Source organism: Pteropus medius, unplaced genomic scaffold (assembly GCF_902729225.1).
Source record: "Pteropus medius unplaced genomic scaffold, Ma_sr-lr_union100, whole genome shotgun sequence".
In the NCBI taxonomy this organism is placed as follows: domain Eukaryota; kingdom Metazoa; phylum Chordata; class Mammalia; order Chiroptera; family Pteropodidae; genus Pteropus; species Pteropus medius.
The window spans coordinates 24946956-24963716 of NW_024354875.1; the positions used below are offsets into that span (position 1 = coordinate 24946956).

The 16761-nt window shown below is 34.1% G+C and overlaps 1 protein-coding gene across 1 annotated transcript in view; it reads right to left on the bottom strand.

Annotated features, from left to right (window-relative positions):
• The window catches only part of IFIH1 (interferon induced with helicase C domain 1), a 51370-nt gene that overhangs the window by 26789 nt on the left and 7820 nt on the right, over window positions 1-16761 (bottom strand). Inside the window, exons 3-4 of the mRNA XM_039855820.1 lie at window positions 13574-13717; window positions 1198-1302 (exon numbers count right to left, since the gene is read on the bottom strand). Of these exons, the coding sequence (XP_039711754.1) occupies window positions 1198-1302; window positions 13574-13717 (249 nt within the window). The remainder of the gene's footprint in view (window positions 1-1197; window positions 1303-13573; window positions 13718-16761) is intronic.

Below are 16761 nucleotides of genomic sequence, written 5' to 3' on the forward strand. Positions count from 1 at the left end.
TAATTAAAGTTAAAGTTATAACCGACATTTGGTGAATTGTGTTTTCACAAACCAACTTGTTCTAAGGGATTCATGGGTGTTATTGAGAAAAAGGATATTTAAATAAGAGATGATATACTCCAATTTGTAAAGCTTTTAAGGCAGATGAGGATCTTTATGTAAATCATTTTGACACTTAGACCTTTTGTAGATTTAAATTTCTATAGTTCTAAGAATGCAAGATAATCTGAAGTACACAATATTTTCTAAATGTTTTTATGAAACTCAATGACAACAAATAAAGAATAAAGTAATTTCTTAATTTGAAAGTTTTCTACTGCTTCTTAGCTGGCAACATTGAAAAGCATTTTTTTGTTGTTCATTTTAATTATAAAATATTTCAAACATACAGACAAATATAAAAAAGTGTGTAAAGACGTCCAAGGACCAATCGCCCATCTTAAAACGTTAACATTTTAGCTCAGTAATAATAATGGAAATGCACATTCAACAAACAGAAAGAAGGGATTTGAAATCAAGCAAACTGACAAAAGTTAGGAAATCTGGTAACAGGAAGATTGCTCAAGTGTGGGGAGGCATTCCGATTTATTGCTGGTGGGATAGTCAACTAATATAGAGAGCCATTTGGAAAACACCTAGTAAAAATGTTTTGTCTCATTTAGTGACAAAAATATTTTGTAAACTCTACTCCTATGTAAGAGATATTTATACAAATTGAAACTCTTTAACTGTACATGTAATTTCTAGTTTTTCATTTAAAGAGAGACTCTTGTCATCTGCAGTTATCTACAGAGTCAGGCTCATCTTATTGATAGAACTAAATTTTTATTTAAAGTTTATTTGAATAAAAAATTTGGGCTTGGAAAAAATATGCTAAGTTGGGTACAGAATTAAAAACATTCAAATTAATCAAAACAAAGCTCATAAACAAAATAGATGAAATAATTATATGGAATGTGTCATATGACAGACCAAAGAGCTATGTAGTGGATCAAAATTAAAGAGCTTGATTCTAATACTTTTGTTAAGTTGTACTTTAAAAAGAAGTGAATGGCAAAGTTCCAAAACTACTTCCACTGTAGAAGAATTGGTTTAATTGCATAAATACATTAGGGAGGGCATGAACAGCCCCGTGCTTTCCACTATATGGTGTCTTACTTCACACTTTTTAAGGTTTACACAACAGTTAGGCAGTACCTGAATCACTTCCCATGGTGCCTGAATCACTGCCCATGTTGCTGTTATGTCCAAGACTTTCATCTAAGCAGCTGACACTTCCTTCTGCCAAACTTGTGTCTGATTCTGCAAAGGAAAACATTTTAAAATATTTTAAAAATATTTCTGAGAATAAACGTATTTTAACTGCACACCTCTACAGAACACAGTACATACAGTTCAATGCAAGAAGGGAAGGCACACCCAGACAGTTATGAATAAAAGGTAAGAGTTTCTGGCAAGCTACATTTAAAACCTCCACTGTGGATGAGAAGCTGCCGAGTAGTGAATCAAATACATATACTTACCTAAAGTACCATACGTCCAGTATGAGAGCTAATGCAAATTTGTAAGAATTTATGACTTTTGTCACCCCCCCACATGTAAATTTTGTCCAAAAACAGAAGATGTAGGCTTGACAATATCATTAAAACAAACAATATTATATAGGAACCACTGAGTTATTGTCACATAAAATGGTAGGGAATTAATAAAGTAAAAAATTAATAAAGTACATGGATTTAATGATTAGTTTTGAAAAGAGCAGCTCAGTAATAAACATAACTTTAAAACATCAAAATGAATTTACTCAGAAAGATTATCATTAAAGCCTGGCACTGCAGTTTACTAGAAGCTTATGTGAGGTTGGAAATTATTTTGTTTCTTTACTCTAATTACACTAAGCTTCTATTAAAGAGTTACAATTAATGTGAGTGGCAAAGGCACAACCTTCATTTAATAATCTTACAATTAATAACATTTCATAATACTTATTAGATAACTATTATTTCACACTAATGTTGTCAAATGCATTAAATACATTACATTAAAGTAGGCTTTATCTATTTAAAACTAGTCTGGTTGTCACATATTTAGGGCTGGAAATTGAAATGGGTGAAAAACAGACACACACTATGTTATCAATAAAATTTCCCTGAAAATAGACAATATACAACTCCTTAAAACTACAGGTGTCTTCTCTTGCTTTAGCCAGTTATAAAGTCAGGTGTATTGAGATATAATTAACACAATGTAAAAATGACTCTTTTTAGGTGTATAGTTCAATGAGCTTGACAAATGTATAGTCTCGTCATCACCATCACAGTCAAGATTTTCTCGTCACCTCATAAGTCTCCTCAAGCCCCTTTGTAGTCAGTTCCCAGCAGTCACTGACTTGGTTTCCGTCCCTATACCTGTGCCTTTTCCAGAATGTCATATAAATGGATTTATGCAATAGGCAGCCTTTACATTTGGCTTTCTAACTTAGCATGAGCCATTCTAGATGTTGTTGTTTATATCAGTAACTTTTTCCTTTTTATTGCCTACTAGTATTCCAGTGAGCATCTGTGAAATCTATGACATCACCCTTCCAATCTGGATAAGCCTATTTAGCTTAGAAAATATGGAATTACAGCCAATGCCAGCCAAATATATAAGATAAAAGTTAAAAGAAAGCTAATAGGAAATTTGTAGAAAAATTCTCAATGGACACACATACTGTTTAAGCACATTAGCACAACATAAATATACTAATGTGAAAATACTGTGCTCATCAGTTGTTGTAGATTAGCTCTAAAACTCAGATTTGAGGAATCCCTGATGATCACACGGGAAAACCTATACATCTCACTGAGAGATTTTAAATGTGGCACTTTGCAATCCCCAGAGGTATGCCTTGTTAGAAGCTCAGAGGCGAGTGTGGGATAGAACTGTCAAGTATAAGAGTGTTTCGGGCAGATGTACTGATGGAAAAAGAATATGATTTGTAAGGAAAAGGCAAGGTGTAAAATGAGATGGAGAAAATGTCATTGCAAGGATAATTCTAGATCTATAAATATAGACCAAGATTTTTGAGGCAAAAAGGTAAATTTTGACGTGCTTTTCATTTGATGTTTTAAACATGGTACTGAGAACTGAAGACAATATCCAAAATACTGAGCAATACTAACAAATATTATCTGAAATCTAACACTGTACCTTTAAGTTTCCAACTAAACGTAATGCAAATGGAAATTATATTTAATTTCCATTTTATTTTCTAATCACAAGCATTTAAACCATAATCCTAAACCTGCTCCACGTACATGTAAAGTCAAGATTTTCCTCAAGCTTTATTCTAACATACATACAATTTGGAGGAGCTATTTAATGCAATGTGCATAAATAGTGAATATTAAAGAAAATTGCTACCAAAAATAGGGTGTTATTAATTAAGTTCGTTATTTGGAATATTTTTAACAAGTAAATCTGCAATGTGTCAGGAAGACACTGAGTTCAAAGCTTTCGCAGACGTAATGTAAATTATATTTTAAACTCTCAACATTCTATGTGGTAGATACTCATTATCACCTCAAACTTATAGGTGAGAAACCACAGCTCAGAGAGGTTAAATCATTTATCCAAATCACACAGCTAGAATGGGACAGATTCTGTGCCCAATATTCCAATGCCTTTTACCCAATACCATGCATGGCTAATGATCTGTGTGAAGCCTTGTAAAGAAGCAAACAATCTTGTGGCCACACTTTTAAGTGAAATGAAGTTGTATTTGTTTTAAAACATATAGACATTTTCATTGTAATGTCAAATTTTCTATCAATCTTGAAACAACTTATTTTTGCAAGGAAAAAAGAGATTGTTTTATTTTACTTATATTTCAGATTTTATTCATAGATTTTCACTTTTTTTAAAACATCCACACTTACACTGAAACTTTTTTTCTACACACACAAAAAAGAGAAACACTTCTATTTTTGTTGGACAAAATGAATTGCAATAATTCTGCTAGATATCATTATGAAAATACAAGTGAGTATATAGAGGTTTATTTCTTTGTCATTTTAAGGATGTATAACTCTTCAGTTTCTCAACACAAAAATAATTTTGTTTCCTAGGCAGCAAATTCTTATGCATTTGATATATATATTTTATGATTTCATAGAAATAAAAGTTCTATAGGAAATAACTTTAATAATAAAAGGAAATATAGTGTATCTCCCATACACCGAAAATGTCTCCTGCAGAGATTTTCTCCCTGCATTCATTTTTAAAAAATCATGTTGCACACACACATCCCCCCAAAAAAACAGATCAAAAAGTGCTTATATGATGCCCAAAGTAAACAAACCTATTGAGTTTATAAGCCAAGAATTCCTGCAATTGATTATTTAGGAATATCTTGTTTCACTCTTTATGCTTTTCGCGGTGGGTCAATTTGAACTTATTTCTGTCCTAATGAATAAACTCATATATCTATGATTTTTAAATAGAACAGATAGGATAGAGTCAATTGGAGACTCAGTGCTGCCGTGAAAGGAACATGTGCTATGGAGTCAGACAGGTTGGTCCCCAGATCTATCCTCAGCCACTGCTAATAAGTAATTTAACTTTTTTATTTAGGTTTTCTAATATAGATAGTAGCTACTACTTTTTCATTTATTGTGAGAATGATTCTATTAGATCAAAGAAATGAATCTTGAAAGGAAATCTTAAATTATCGTGAAGTTGCTGCTTAAAGAGGCTTTGAAGATTGTAGTTTTATTATGTAATAAGTTTAGTTAACTTTTATATAGGTGTTATTTCCTAGAGGGAAAATATCAAAGCTAGTTATGAAACAGATTAGAAAATGCTGGTTACTTCTGTTAAAGAAAAGCAGTTATTCATATTAACTCTATTGGAATGAAGGAAAAATGATACTCATTCAGTTAAAGATACAATTTTCTGTAATAATTTTGTAAACAACCCTGCAAAAACAGTTCTGCTTTCAATGATAGCATCTAAGACCAGTCAATAAGTCATGGAAAAACTGCCTCATTTTGCAATCACAACTTGAATATTTTACTAATAAGGCAAAAATATTAACTGGACTGAGAAATTTAATATTTAACATTCTCTGCACTTTAAATACTTTAAAATATTTCTAAACCATTTAGAAACCAAAAATACTGAAGTTAAAAAAATTTCAAATGAAAACCTCTTGGTTTTCTTTTAAAAATCTATTTCAATGTAAAGTATGCCCTCTGCTGGAAAATGCTATTATAGCAACTGGTTGAAACGTTTTTTTTTTTTTCCCCCCCCAACCTAAGAGCTAAGCTTCATTAGTTAAGATACAAATTAGTTCTTACTTATATCCCTGCTAGGTAGTATTCCTCCTATTTTCAGCCTCCATGCATTTCCTAGTGCACAGAATATTTCTCTTTTCTTAACCTTCGGGCTGTTGTACGTTCTCTTTGCTGGAAAGTGGTTTTGCATTACAGCAGGAAGCAGTCAGAGCAAAGGGCCCCCGTGCGCACTGCGAAAGAAGAGCACCAACAGATCCCGTTCTCCTGAGAGGTAGTGCTTACAGGGTCTGCAAATAAGTCTAATTTCACTTGTCATGATAATTTTATGTTTAATCTAATCCTGCCCTCGTGATGCATCTTAGCTTCATCTCTTTGGCCATTTCTACCTCCCCTCCAGTTTCATAGCCCCCACAGCCTGGAACGTCAAAGGCTAACACTTCCAACACATGTGCACGTAAGGGCGCACGCACAAAGACAGCATGGGCATCTTAATTCTTATTACTAATAATACATATTTCCTTTTCTTTTGAAATAATCTTTTTTGAGAGGAAATAGATGACTTTTATTTTCAGCTCCATGTATATGGATTTGTGCGCGCGCGCGCACATACACGCTCACATTTTGGTCTGTCAGATTTTGCTCTCCGTGCCAGGGAACATGTGTTCCCACAGAATGGAGACAAGCCACCTCCACCCACCTTGCATATTCTCTCCTGGATCCAAGCTTCTAGGAAATGAGTTTCCCAAAGAGAGGGGGGGAAAAAAAGAAAGAAAGAAAAAGAAAAAGAAAAAAAAATCCTCTCCTAGAGCCACAGGCCCACATGGCTATCCATGGAGCTCCTTGCTCCTGTTTATAGATTTATACTGCTGAAATGTTTCAGTCAGAATTAAATTTGAATTGCATGTAAGGATGTTGGCTTAAATTGTATCTCTATGTCGTTTAGCCTTTAGAGTTGGGTCTCAAATAGAAAAACAGTTACTAAAGTACAGAGTTGTGGGGATAACCATAACTCACTAGAATGACCCATTCTTTCTCTTTCAATCAATAACGGAGGCAAGAAGTCTTAGAGCAGAGTCAGTTATGAGTGATAAGCCAGGCGACTGCATGAGAAGTAAGTCTTGGCAATAACAAGGTCTAGGGGTGGCAAGATAGAAGAAGAATTGAACACTTCTTTGGCTGGTAGGCACCCTTTAGGAAAAGCAGAGCAAGTTAGGCAGACTTAAGCAGACAAGAGAATAATATGTGGAGAGATACATTTAAGGGTGGAAAATGTTCAAAAGTCGGCTCTTTGGGAAAAGAAATAATATTTTGCCAAGAGACACTACATGTTTGATATTTTGTATATTTGTAATGCATAATTTTGACTATGAGATTTATAATCTTATAACTCCAATTTAATTTTTAATCAAGTAACTTATTTACACTGTTTTAAATGAAAATCTACTGAATTTATTCACACAGAAAAATAAAAATAAAAGTATTTGCTGATTTCCATGGTGTAAATATTCCCACCATGGCTGATTTCAAGCTACAAGTGCGATGTCACTACGCAGAGTTAGGAAGACATGGGCACATTCGGCTCCTGCAAGCCAGAACAAGCCAATTCCAGCACCTCAACAGTTACATTCTTCTAATTAAGGGCTTTCCTACAAACATCATCTGAGACGATCACACATGCATTATGCTAGTATTTTATAATTGTTCAAACGCTGAATGGTAAACTTTTACGAGTATTTTTTCTTTGCTTCAGGAAAGGCATTTGGAAAAATCATAGAGAAACGTTAATTCTTAATGATCTTAGAAGCCTTATCTGCCACCACTGTCTTCCATAAATGCCCCCTCCAGTCAAACTGTTTCCTTACATACATTTTGTTATAGAATTTTGCTATGTTTATTACAGCTAGATATTGATGTATTTATAGTATATAATAAATATTATAAATAATAAATAAATAAATACTATTTTACTTAACTGAATTAATTTTTATAAACTATTTTAGAGCAGTTTTTTAGAGCAGTTTTAGCAGTCCAGAGCAAAACTAAGTGGAAGGTACAGAGATTACACATATACCCCGTGTCCCACACATGCATAGCCTCCTTCCCCATTATTCACATCTCCCACCCGAAACACACTTTAAACTTCATATACCTGCGCTTTTGCTCATGATGTTTGTGCAAGCTGAAATGTTGCCTGCCACTTCTGTTTACAAATCCAACACAGGACCTTCAAGCCTCAGACGAAATGTTTTACATTCCTCCTCTGATAAGCTTTCTGTCTTCCTTTTTCTAACAAGTTTTTTCTCTTCATCCTTTAATACTTTCTCTTTTGCTGTATATAGATCACTGCTTCTCTTTGGGGGCATATAACTTGTTTTCTCGAACTGGATAATAAACCTTTTGAAGGTCTGGACAACACCTCAGCGCCTGGTTGCTGACCAACTCACTCCTTTATTCCCACTACTCTAGCTTCTAGTCCTCTTTCACACACCAAAATAGAGGAGGTTGGGTCTAATAACCAAATTAAAATTAAAATCATTGTCTTTGTTAAAATTTGGTAAAAATTAAAAAGAAAGCTTTAAGTTTGTATCCATAAAAGAGATGTTATGAAAATAAATCCAACATGTATGAGCTGCATGCTAGGGAGATTATCTATCTATCTATCTATCTAGCTATCAATCATCTATCTATATATGTGTGTGTATATATATGTATGTGTGTATATATAATGTTTTCATTTCTGAGATATGAATGGTAATCCTCCCAGACCTATTATGAAGTTGTAAGTCATATAACTGACCTAAATGGCTCATGGTAGGTTTCAAATAAAATACGAAACTATATGATTCTTTAACAAAAACCAATATCAGCATCCCTCTCTTCCCCACCTCCCTTCTCTCTCCCTCTCTCTCTCAGCTCAAATTCATACTTGCCTTTTGGATTGCCTCAGTAGAACTTTTAGTTCTCAATAATTAATGCAAAGTAAATTTAGAAAAATAGAGCAGTAAAGGAGAGCTATCTTAACTCAAACCAATTTTGTAATAGTACAGGCGATTCCAACATGATATTATTGTACCCTATATATCAATTATCTTTCCAACTAAGATCTCAGTGCTATATGGTATTTATTTCTATAGATTATAAAAATTTCTAAATTTTTAGAGGTTAGTACTGTAGAACATTATTCTGGTCCTCAAGTGCAAGGATAAATTTTGTGGCATTTTAACAGAAAATAGTATAGACCAAATCTAAGATTGGACTTTGGTCTATAAAAAGGCAAAACAAAACAACAACAACAAAAAAGTGCTATAACAGATTGGGCCAGGGAGAAGGAGGCTGTTTTATAAAGGTCAATTTTTAAACCCCTCCTACAGAACATGATCTATGCAAAATATATCCACAATATATTCCAAAGCATAATGTCACCGGATAAACCTAAGGAGTGGAACATATGGGGGAATATGAAAAAGAAGGTATTAAAGTCTGAAAACAAGCAGGTTGGTAAGCTCATTAGCTGGGGTGGAATTTTAAAATCTTCACGTGAACGAATATATAAATCAAAATATACACATGCATTCATAGTCCTGCGCACTGTATATTCACACATGGCACACTACACTGTAACACTATACTGAAACAGTGACGTTCCATTCTCTTTATAAATGTAAAAGCGCCCTCTGCTGTTCAGTATGAAGTATTGGCGTTTTCTGTTTGACAACAGGGAGACAGAACATAGAGTAAGAAGTTTGAAGGATTATCTGTGGAACTCTACATCAAAGGAAGTTTATTCCAAATACAATTAATTTTATATAGCTGTGAATATCATTTGTTTTACTTTTATTTTATCATAGAGCATTATTTCTTAAAATAGTATAATAAAAAGGTCAATGTAAAGTAACTACTGACCTGTAACACGACGACAGCAGCAGACAACTAAAACTGTATAACCGATTTTACTGTAAAATGATAGAATTAAAATAATCCAGATAATTATCTATTTGGCATAATTAAAGTATTTTTAATAGAATAAAGTGAATGTGATTACTATTGGTTTCAGGGCAGGCCACTGTTATTAATGGCAGTCTGTCTCACCCATTAGGTGTATTAAGGATAAAAGGGGCTAAAAAACAATATATGAAGAATCTTTGCATTAAAATGATAAATAATTAACATTTGTATGCATCAAGACTATTATGCACTGAAAAAATATTTTAGAAATTGGTTCAGAAATAAAAATTAGAGAAGTCTTCATTTGAAATTGGAAATAATTCGAGTCAAATGTTTTTCTTTGTGTATATGAAAACTCATATTTACAGAATATGTGAACCTTAAGTAGCAAGTTCATTTCAATGTCATTTTGGTAATTGTGTTTGAAATCTTAGCACAATATTTTGGAATTCAAAATAAAGATTATTATATTACCAATATCAATAAGATACACAAAACAAAATTGTGCAAATGCATATCAGAGACTTTGGAATACTTTCACATTTATTTTGATTGTTAATTCTGTCAAAGAATGCCTGTGTAGGCAAAATCCTTCAATAGTAGATTTTGTAACTAAAATTTCAATCAAAAGAACTCCAATAACTTCTTTGGACTAAGGTACTTTACAAGTTATTTGTATCAGTACTTCTTAGTTCTGAAGAGCAACAAGAAAACGAATAGGCACTTGGAATGATCTACGGCATCTATCAGTTGCAGTGTCTACATCCTAAAGCAAAGGCACTACATTTTCATAAATAAGTTACCCTTTGTCATTGCTCTGGAAAGGGCCAGAATGGATTGGACTAACTGCTCCCAAATTCACATCGCTGGGATCTTACAGACAAGAAGATTGTTAAAGTCTGTGTATTAGATGGAGTCTTCAGATTACTGTACAGTTTACTGTACTCTCACATGTTCTCAGACTATTATATATCTTAATAATCTGTACTTTTCTTTATAGTACTTACTGTATTACTATTACATAGCACTTACTATGCAGCTACATAGTGATTACTGACACACCCATCAGTTGAAAGGACCATGGGGACATAAGCCATTTCTGTTATTCCCCCACTGTATTTACATGCTTGGTACATGATAAATATTCATTAAATAAAAGAGGTGAAGGAAAGGAGAGAAGGAGGGAAGGAACCCAAGAGAGAAAAAAAAAAACTTTTCTGTTCCCTACGGCCATTATTAAGATCCAGACATTTTTCCTCATAAGATGTAGTTTTAAGTTTTATATTAAATAGTAAGAGAATAGAAATTTTAAGAAGTTTTGTTTTTAATTTTGTCCACTTTGATACTCAAAATCCTCCATAGGTAGATAAAGTACAGTCTGACGAGATGCATTAGGCTGGCTACCTTTGATGAAAACCCATTATTTGAGATGAAGGATCATTTCCCAGCCTCCATCCTGTCTTTAGTTCTTCCCAGTATGTACTTAGAAAATAGCCAGTAACCCACAAAGATGTCAGGCAGCTTGCCATGGAAATTTATTGAAAAGTGAAAACCCAAAGTCAGATAATGGATTTTGGCATTCTTATAGAATTATGATTTTTGAAGAAAAGCATAGCTGCTCAAATTTTTAAAATCTTCTAAAATTCAGGCTTAAAAGCTTTGCCATTCTCTATATTAAAACTAGCTACTTAAAAGAGTGGCCGAGGACCAGCAGGAGCAGAAATGCCTGAGAGCATGTAAGAAAGGCAGAATCTCAGGACTCACACAAGACCTACTAACTCAGAATCTGATTTTCAACAGGACCCACTCCTCCAATTAACTCATATGTGCACCAAAACTTCAAAAGCATTTTATGAAAAAACAAACACCATATACAAGCCTAAACAGCAGGAAAACTATAAAAAATACTGGTACTATTCATGACAAAGGGTCAACTCTAAATAGTTCATAGAAATCAGCAAGAAGATGATAAATAACCTAATAGAAAAACAGGTAATTAACAAAAACAACAAAAAAGGATGAACTTGTAAAAATGTTTTCCATTAAAAATTAAGAAATTCAAATTGAAATAGTAAAATGCCCAACTGGAAAAGTTTGAAAATATTACCCACTCTGTAGAAGAGACTTCAGGGCACCAGGTACTCCCTACATTATCTGAAGTCATGTAAATTGGTACAAGTTCCTGGAGTGAAATTTGATGTTAATTATCAAATGTCTTAAAATTATAGAAATCATTTGATCCAGAAATTCTAATTATGTAATATGTTTATAAGAATTAAACTGAGACATAAATACAAAGAGTTATTGCAGCATTATTCACGATGCGGAAATTTGGAAACATATGAAATGTTCAACAATTAGTCAATCAGTCAATTATAATGCAACCAGTGGACAGAGCTATTAGTCAATCTTTAAAAACCATTCCGTAGAACATCTAATGAACACAGGAAAAATGTCATAATATATAAACATCCAGATGTGTAAAAAGACCAGATGGATACACACCCAACTATTAAAGAGTAATATATCTCTACCGTAGGAGTGTGGGTGACTTTTTCTTTGTATGTTTCTCTGTTTCTAAATTTGCTGCCATGCAGCCATATTACTTTTCTATGTAGAAAATAGTAAACTTTTCAGTCGTATGGTGGGGTCAGCTTAAACTGGCTTACAAGAGCCAATTGTTATATTTTCAGGAATTTTGTTAAGCACAGCCATTTAAAAAAATTAAATTACATAAACTTACAATTAAATAAATTATATTAAAAGTAATGGATACTTAAACCCATCATTTCCTAATCATTTTGCTAGATTTTACTATTATCTCAGATGTTGAGGCTATGTATGCCTGTGTATGGTGGAAATGCCATATAATGTTGTGCTACTGCACAGCTCTTCACAACTTTGTTTTTTCCTGTGTTCATTGGTGATTTATGTTGAAGGCTTGAAATTAGCCTTAGTGGGAGCATTTACACCATGGAGATTGGTATACACTACAAATTAGGGCTATTTTCTTTTCCCCTGAGAGCTACTTATTAAACATTTATTAGTACACCAAAGAGACTTTAAGTATTTCTTGAGAAAATAGAATGTAGTCCTTTTGGGGACAGAAAGGAGTAGAGAAGGCTTCTATTATGAGCAAATTAGGGAGAGGAACATAATTAAATTACTTCGATTCTTCCAGAGCTGTTTCATATCAAAAAGGTAGACATGGTGGCATCGAGTTGTCACACGAATTAGTTACTGAAATTCAAGCCAACAATAGTTTAGTACCTATTTATCTTCCTTGCTGTAAGGTTTTTAGTGTTTAGTCTTAGTTTTTAGTTTTTAGTTTTTAGTCTCTACAATACAGTCGAAACTCTCTGAGACATCTCAGTCTGAAAAATGAGGAAAAAGTACTGGCATTACTTGATTATCAGAGCTTTGGCTAAAACAAACTAATTGCAGTCATGCGCCACTTAACAACTAACTGGTATATGCTCTGAGAAATGCATCTTTAGGCGATTTTGTCGTCACGTAAACATTATAGAGTTCACTTACACAAACCTAGATGGCATAGCCTACTACACACTTAGGCTATATGGTATAGCCTGTTGTTCCTAAGCTACAAGCCTGTACAGCATGTTACTGTACAAAACGACAAAATTAAGCACAAAGGAAAATGATGTAATCAAGAGACACAGTTAACATGAGATGTTTGAGGCTGCTGCCAGGGTAGCACGACATACAGTTTTACAGCAAACTTTTTTTTAAAGTCCAAAAGTATACTCTAAAATAATTATAAAAAGTATAGTAAATACATAATTACATGTGCTATACTTTTATATGACTAGTAGTTTATTGTTTACAAGAGCATCATCACAAACACATGAATAACGCATTGTGCTACCATCTTACAACAGCTATGACATCATTGGGCGACAGGAATTTTCCAGCTCCATTATAATATTACGTGACCACTATATGAGGGGCCCATCATTGACTGAAACATTGTTATATGGTGCATAACTGCAATGTATTTGAAAATACTTTGAAAACCATGAAATGTAGGGTACGTTTATGACACATTGTGTTACAAGGACCACAGATGTCTTATAAAGTAAAATTAGAACCAAATGTGTTCATATTCATAACATATTAATATTGCATTAGTTTTGAAAATATTTTCAGCCACCAAGAGGAATGATTTTAATTCATTCTCTTTTAAAAAAATATTATTTTAGTAAATATGCTTACAAAACCCCAAAGTCCAAATTTTCTCCTTCTGCTTAACAGATCTTGGTGTCATTAATGCAGATTGATATTTTTTAGAAATAGCATTTTGTGCATGTAATGTACGTAGGTGTTCTAAGTACCTGAAGCTACAGAAGAATCCACAAAAGATGATTCCAACGAACTCTCCATGTCCCGACCCTGTTTCTCTGGACTTGGCTGATCTATGGCTAAAAGAAGTGGCTCTTTAACTTCAGGTCCATCTTCTCGTAATACATTCTCAGTTTCTATGAATAAAAGTATTAGAATGTAAAAAATAGTGCAACACAAGAAGTTATATAGTATTCATTTCACTGAAAATGAAATGAGGATACCTAATAGAGATTTACCTGAATGTACTTCAACTACTTGAAATTTCAAACAGAATGCAAATTGTATTGCAATGCAAGCTTTTATACACCATAAGTAGCTGTTATTGTTACTTTGAAAACCAAGTGGGAGTCTCCACTAGAGATATGCCCAAAAGTACTTCAATATTTTGACATTTTGAAAGGCTTGGAAGGTGTTTTTTGTTCTGACACAGTATTTATATTTTTAATATGAACATAGTGAGTAATTCTTTGTAATGATTAAGTTTTATCTAAAAAGACAATATAATAAATATTACGCTAATCACAAGAAAAGTGTAATGATTTCCTATCTGACCATCGCCTTTAGGAAGTAAGTCATTTATTCAGTGATACAAAGTCACATTTAGAGCTGAATTAATGAAAATGTAAATTTGGTGGTAGTTTTCCTTTAGCTTGTGCTCTTGCCATTTTGTTCCCTCACTGTACGTTTTACATGAGATGTACATATGCTTTAATGTCAGCCTAAATTCATGTATTCTGAATTCCTGGAGATTTTTTAAAAATTCAGTGAAATATTCTATTTCCTTTCTTTCTTCTCTTCATTTCTCTTGCCCAGCCTTTCTTCCTTCATCCAACCTATATTGAGTGTTTTCTTAAGGGACTATATGGTTATAAAGGAAAACAAGAGTTTCTGTCCTTCTGAAGCTCCAATCTGTCAGAAAAAAAACTGAAAAAAAAAAAAACTATCATTTTGGATTTACCCATCTTATAAAATAAGGGGGAAATATATCATGTGTACGAAGAATTTCCTAAAGAAAACTGTTGTAATTTTGGAGTTTGTCTTTGGCCAGACAACTTGGCAATGTTTGTAGCTATATATTAAGTATGTTTGGAATTTATAACCATAATAGTCAAATTGTTTTGTGCTTACCATATAAATACTTTACATATGCTAAATTATTTGATCCTCAAAATAACCCTAATAAGTAATATTATTATCCCCATTTCACAGAGAAGCAAATTGAGGCACAGAGAAGGCATTTACTTGGCCATAGTCACATATCTAGGGAAATGAAGGAGCAAGGATTCAATAAGCATCCAGAGCCTAGGCTCTCACATTTGTCATCTCGGGCCATCGTTAGCAAAATACCATAGATTGAGTGGCTCAAGCAGCAGAATTTTATTTCCTCATAGTTCTGCAGACTGAAAGTCCAAGATCAATGTGTCAGCAAGGTTGGTGTCTGGGAAATAGCTCCCTAGGTTGCAGAAAGCCATCTTCTCACTGTGTCCTCCAAATGGTAGAGAGAGAAAGAAAGGGAGGGAGAAACAGAGAGAGAGAATATCTCTTCCTCTTCTTATAAGGCCACAGTCCTATCAGATTTGGGCCTACTCTTCTGACCTCATTTAACCTGAATTACCTCCTGAAGACCCTATATCCAGATACAGACATAATGAGGGTTAGGACTTCAGCATATGAATTTTGGGGTGACACAGATTTAATCCTTAGCAGCTCCTAACCAAAAGAATAATCACGGCTAATTTCCGATCATCAAAGTCTGACAGAAAAATGCTTAGATTCCAATAATAAGTTCAGCAAACAATATCTAAATCTCTGACTCCTCTGATTGGATTTTCAAGGAAATGAAAAGCCTCACTTGTTTGAAATAATTTGGTTAGAAATAACTGAACTGCAGGTAGGGGTAGTTGGAAAGCAGAAGAATGCTGAGCCCTGGACAGAGATTGGTATTTGCCATTCGACCTTCAAAGGAAGCTTAGAGACCCATTTCTGTTCTGCTCCCTGCCCTCACAAGAGCCCACATATCTGAGTCAATATCCATCATCACCCACGTTGGTTGAAAAAGGGAGAAGCAGCCCCAGCTGTAAGAGGACCCTGCCATGGGATCAGGAAAGGATAAAAAGATGATGGAGAATTGGTGCCACTGTTTTTCTTTTCACAAGGCCTTTCTCACTTTTATAAAGTGCTTGGCCTTGGCCAACCAGGATATGTGCATGGGCTGAGAGAATCTGGACAAACTAGTCTTTAAGCCATTGTGAAGCAAACACATAAAGACCTAATCATAATACAAAGTTATAGCATATAATAAGAAAAGTAGAGGAAGGTATGTGAACATTAAGTGTATATGATGAGATGTGTTATAACACAGGTATTACATGAGATGTACTATATATATTCTCCATAGATTGCTATTGTTCAAAGAATTACAATTTGAAAAATTATGTTAAACTGCTAATGAGGTACTTTGCAAAATAGAACTTAAAAATATCTTAGCAAGAAATGTTGCCAGACATGTTGTCTATATCAGGAGAATCTTGAAGACACTTCGGAGCAGATCTTCTAGATTCCTAAACAATTATGCCACTGTACACAACTGTAATATGGATTGGTACCCTCTAATTTGGGGGATGGATATGAGAAGGTCTTTTGTGGTCTGAAAGGCTACCCTTTCTAATATCCTTTGATACACTAAGGCCAAAATTTCCCAAGGAACAGAAATAAAAAAATCTAGACTATAGTGATTTCTCTTTGAAGTTCAAGTCTTAGAATGCATGTTGTGACTGAAAGTGTCCCCAATGGGTTCTGAAAGGGAACTTGTCATGAGAGGGGTGGTCTGGAATAGGGTCCAGGGACCGGTGCTCCTATGTGAATCTAATGCCTGACCATCAGAGGTGGAGCTGAAGTGGTGATGCTAGTGCTGGGGGCAGCTGCAAATACAGATGAAGCTTAGCTCTCTTCCCTGTCACTCACCTCCTGCTGTGCGGCCTGGTTCCTAACAGGCCACTGAACTGTACTAGTCCAGGGCCCAGGGGTTAGGGACACCTGTTCTAGAGAACTGAAGCAAAATACAGATGTTTCTGACTAAGAAGGACTTTCTATACAGTTAATTCTTCCTGTGGAAACAGAAGAAAAGACAGTAGAAACCCTGGAACCTGCTTGTGGACAGATCATAGAGTCACTGCCT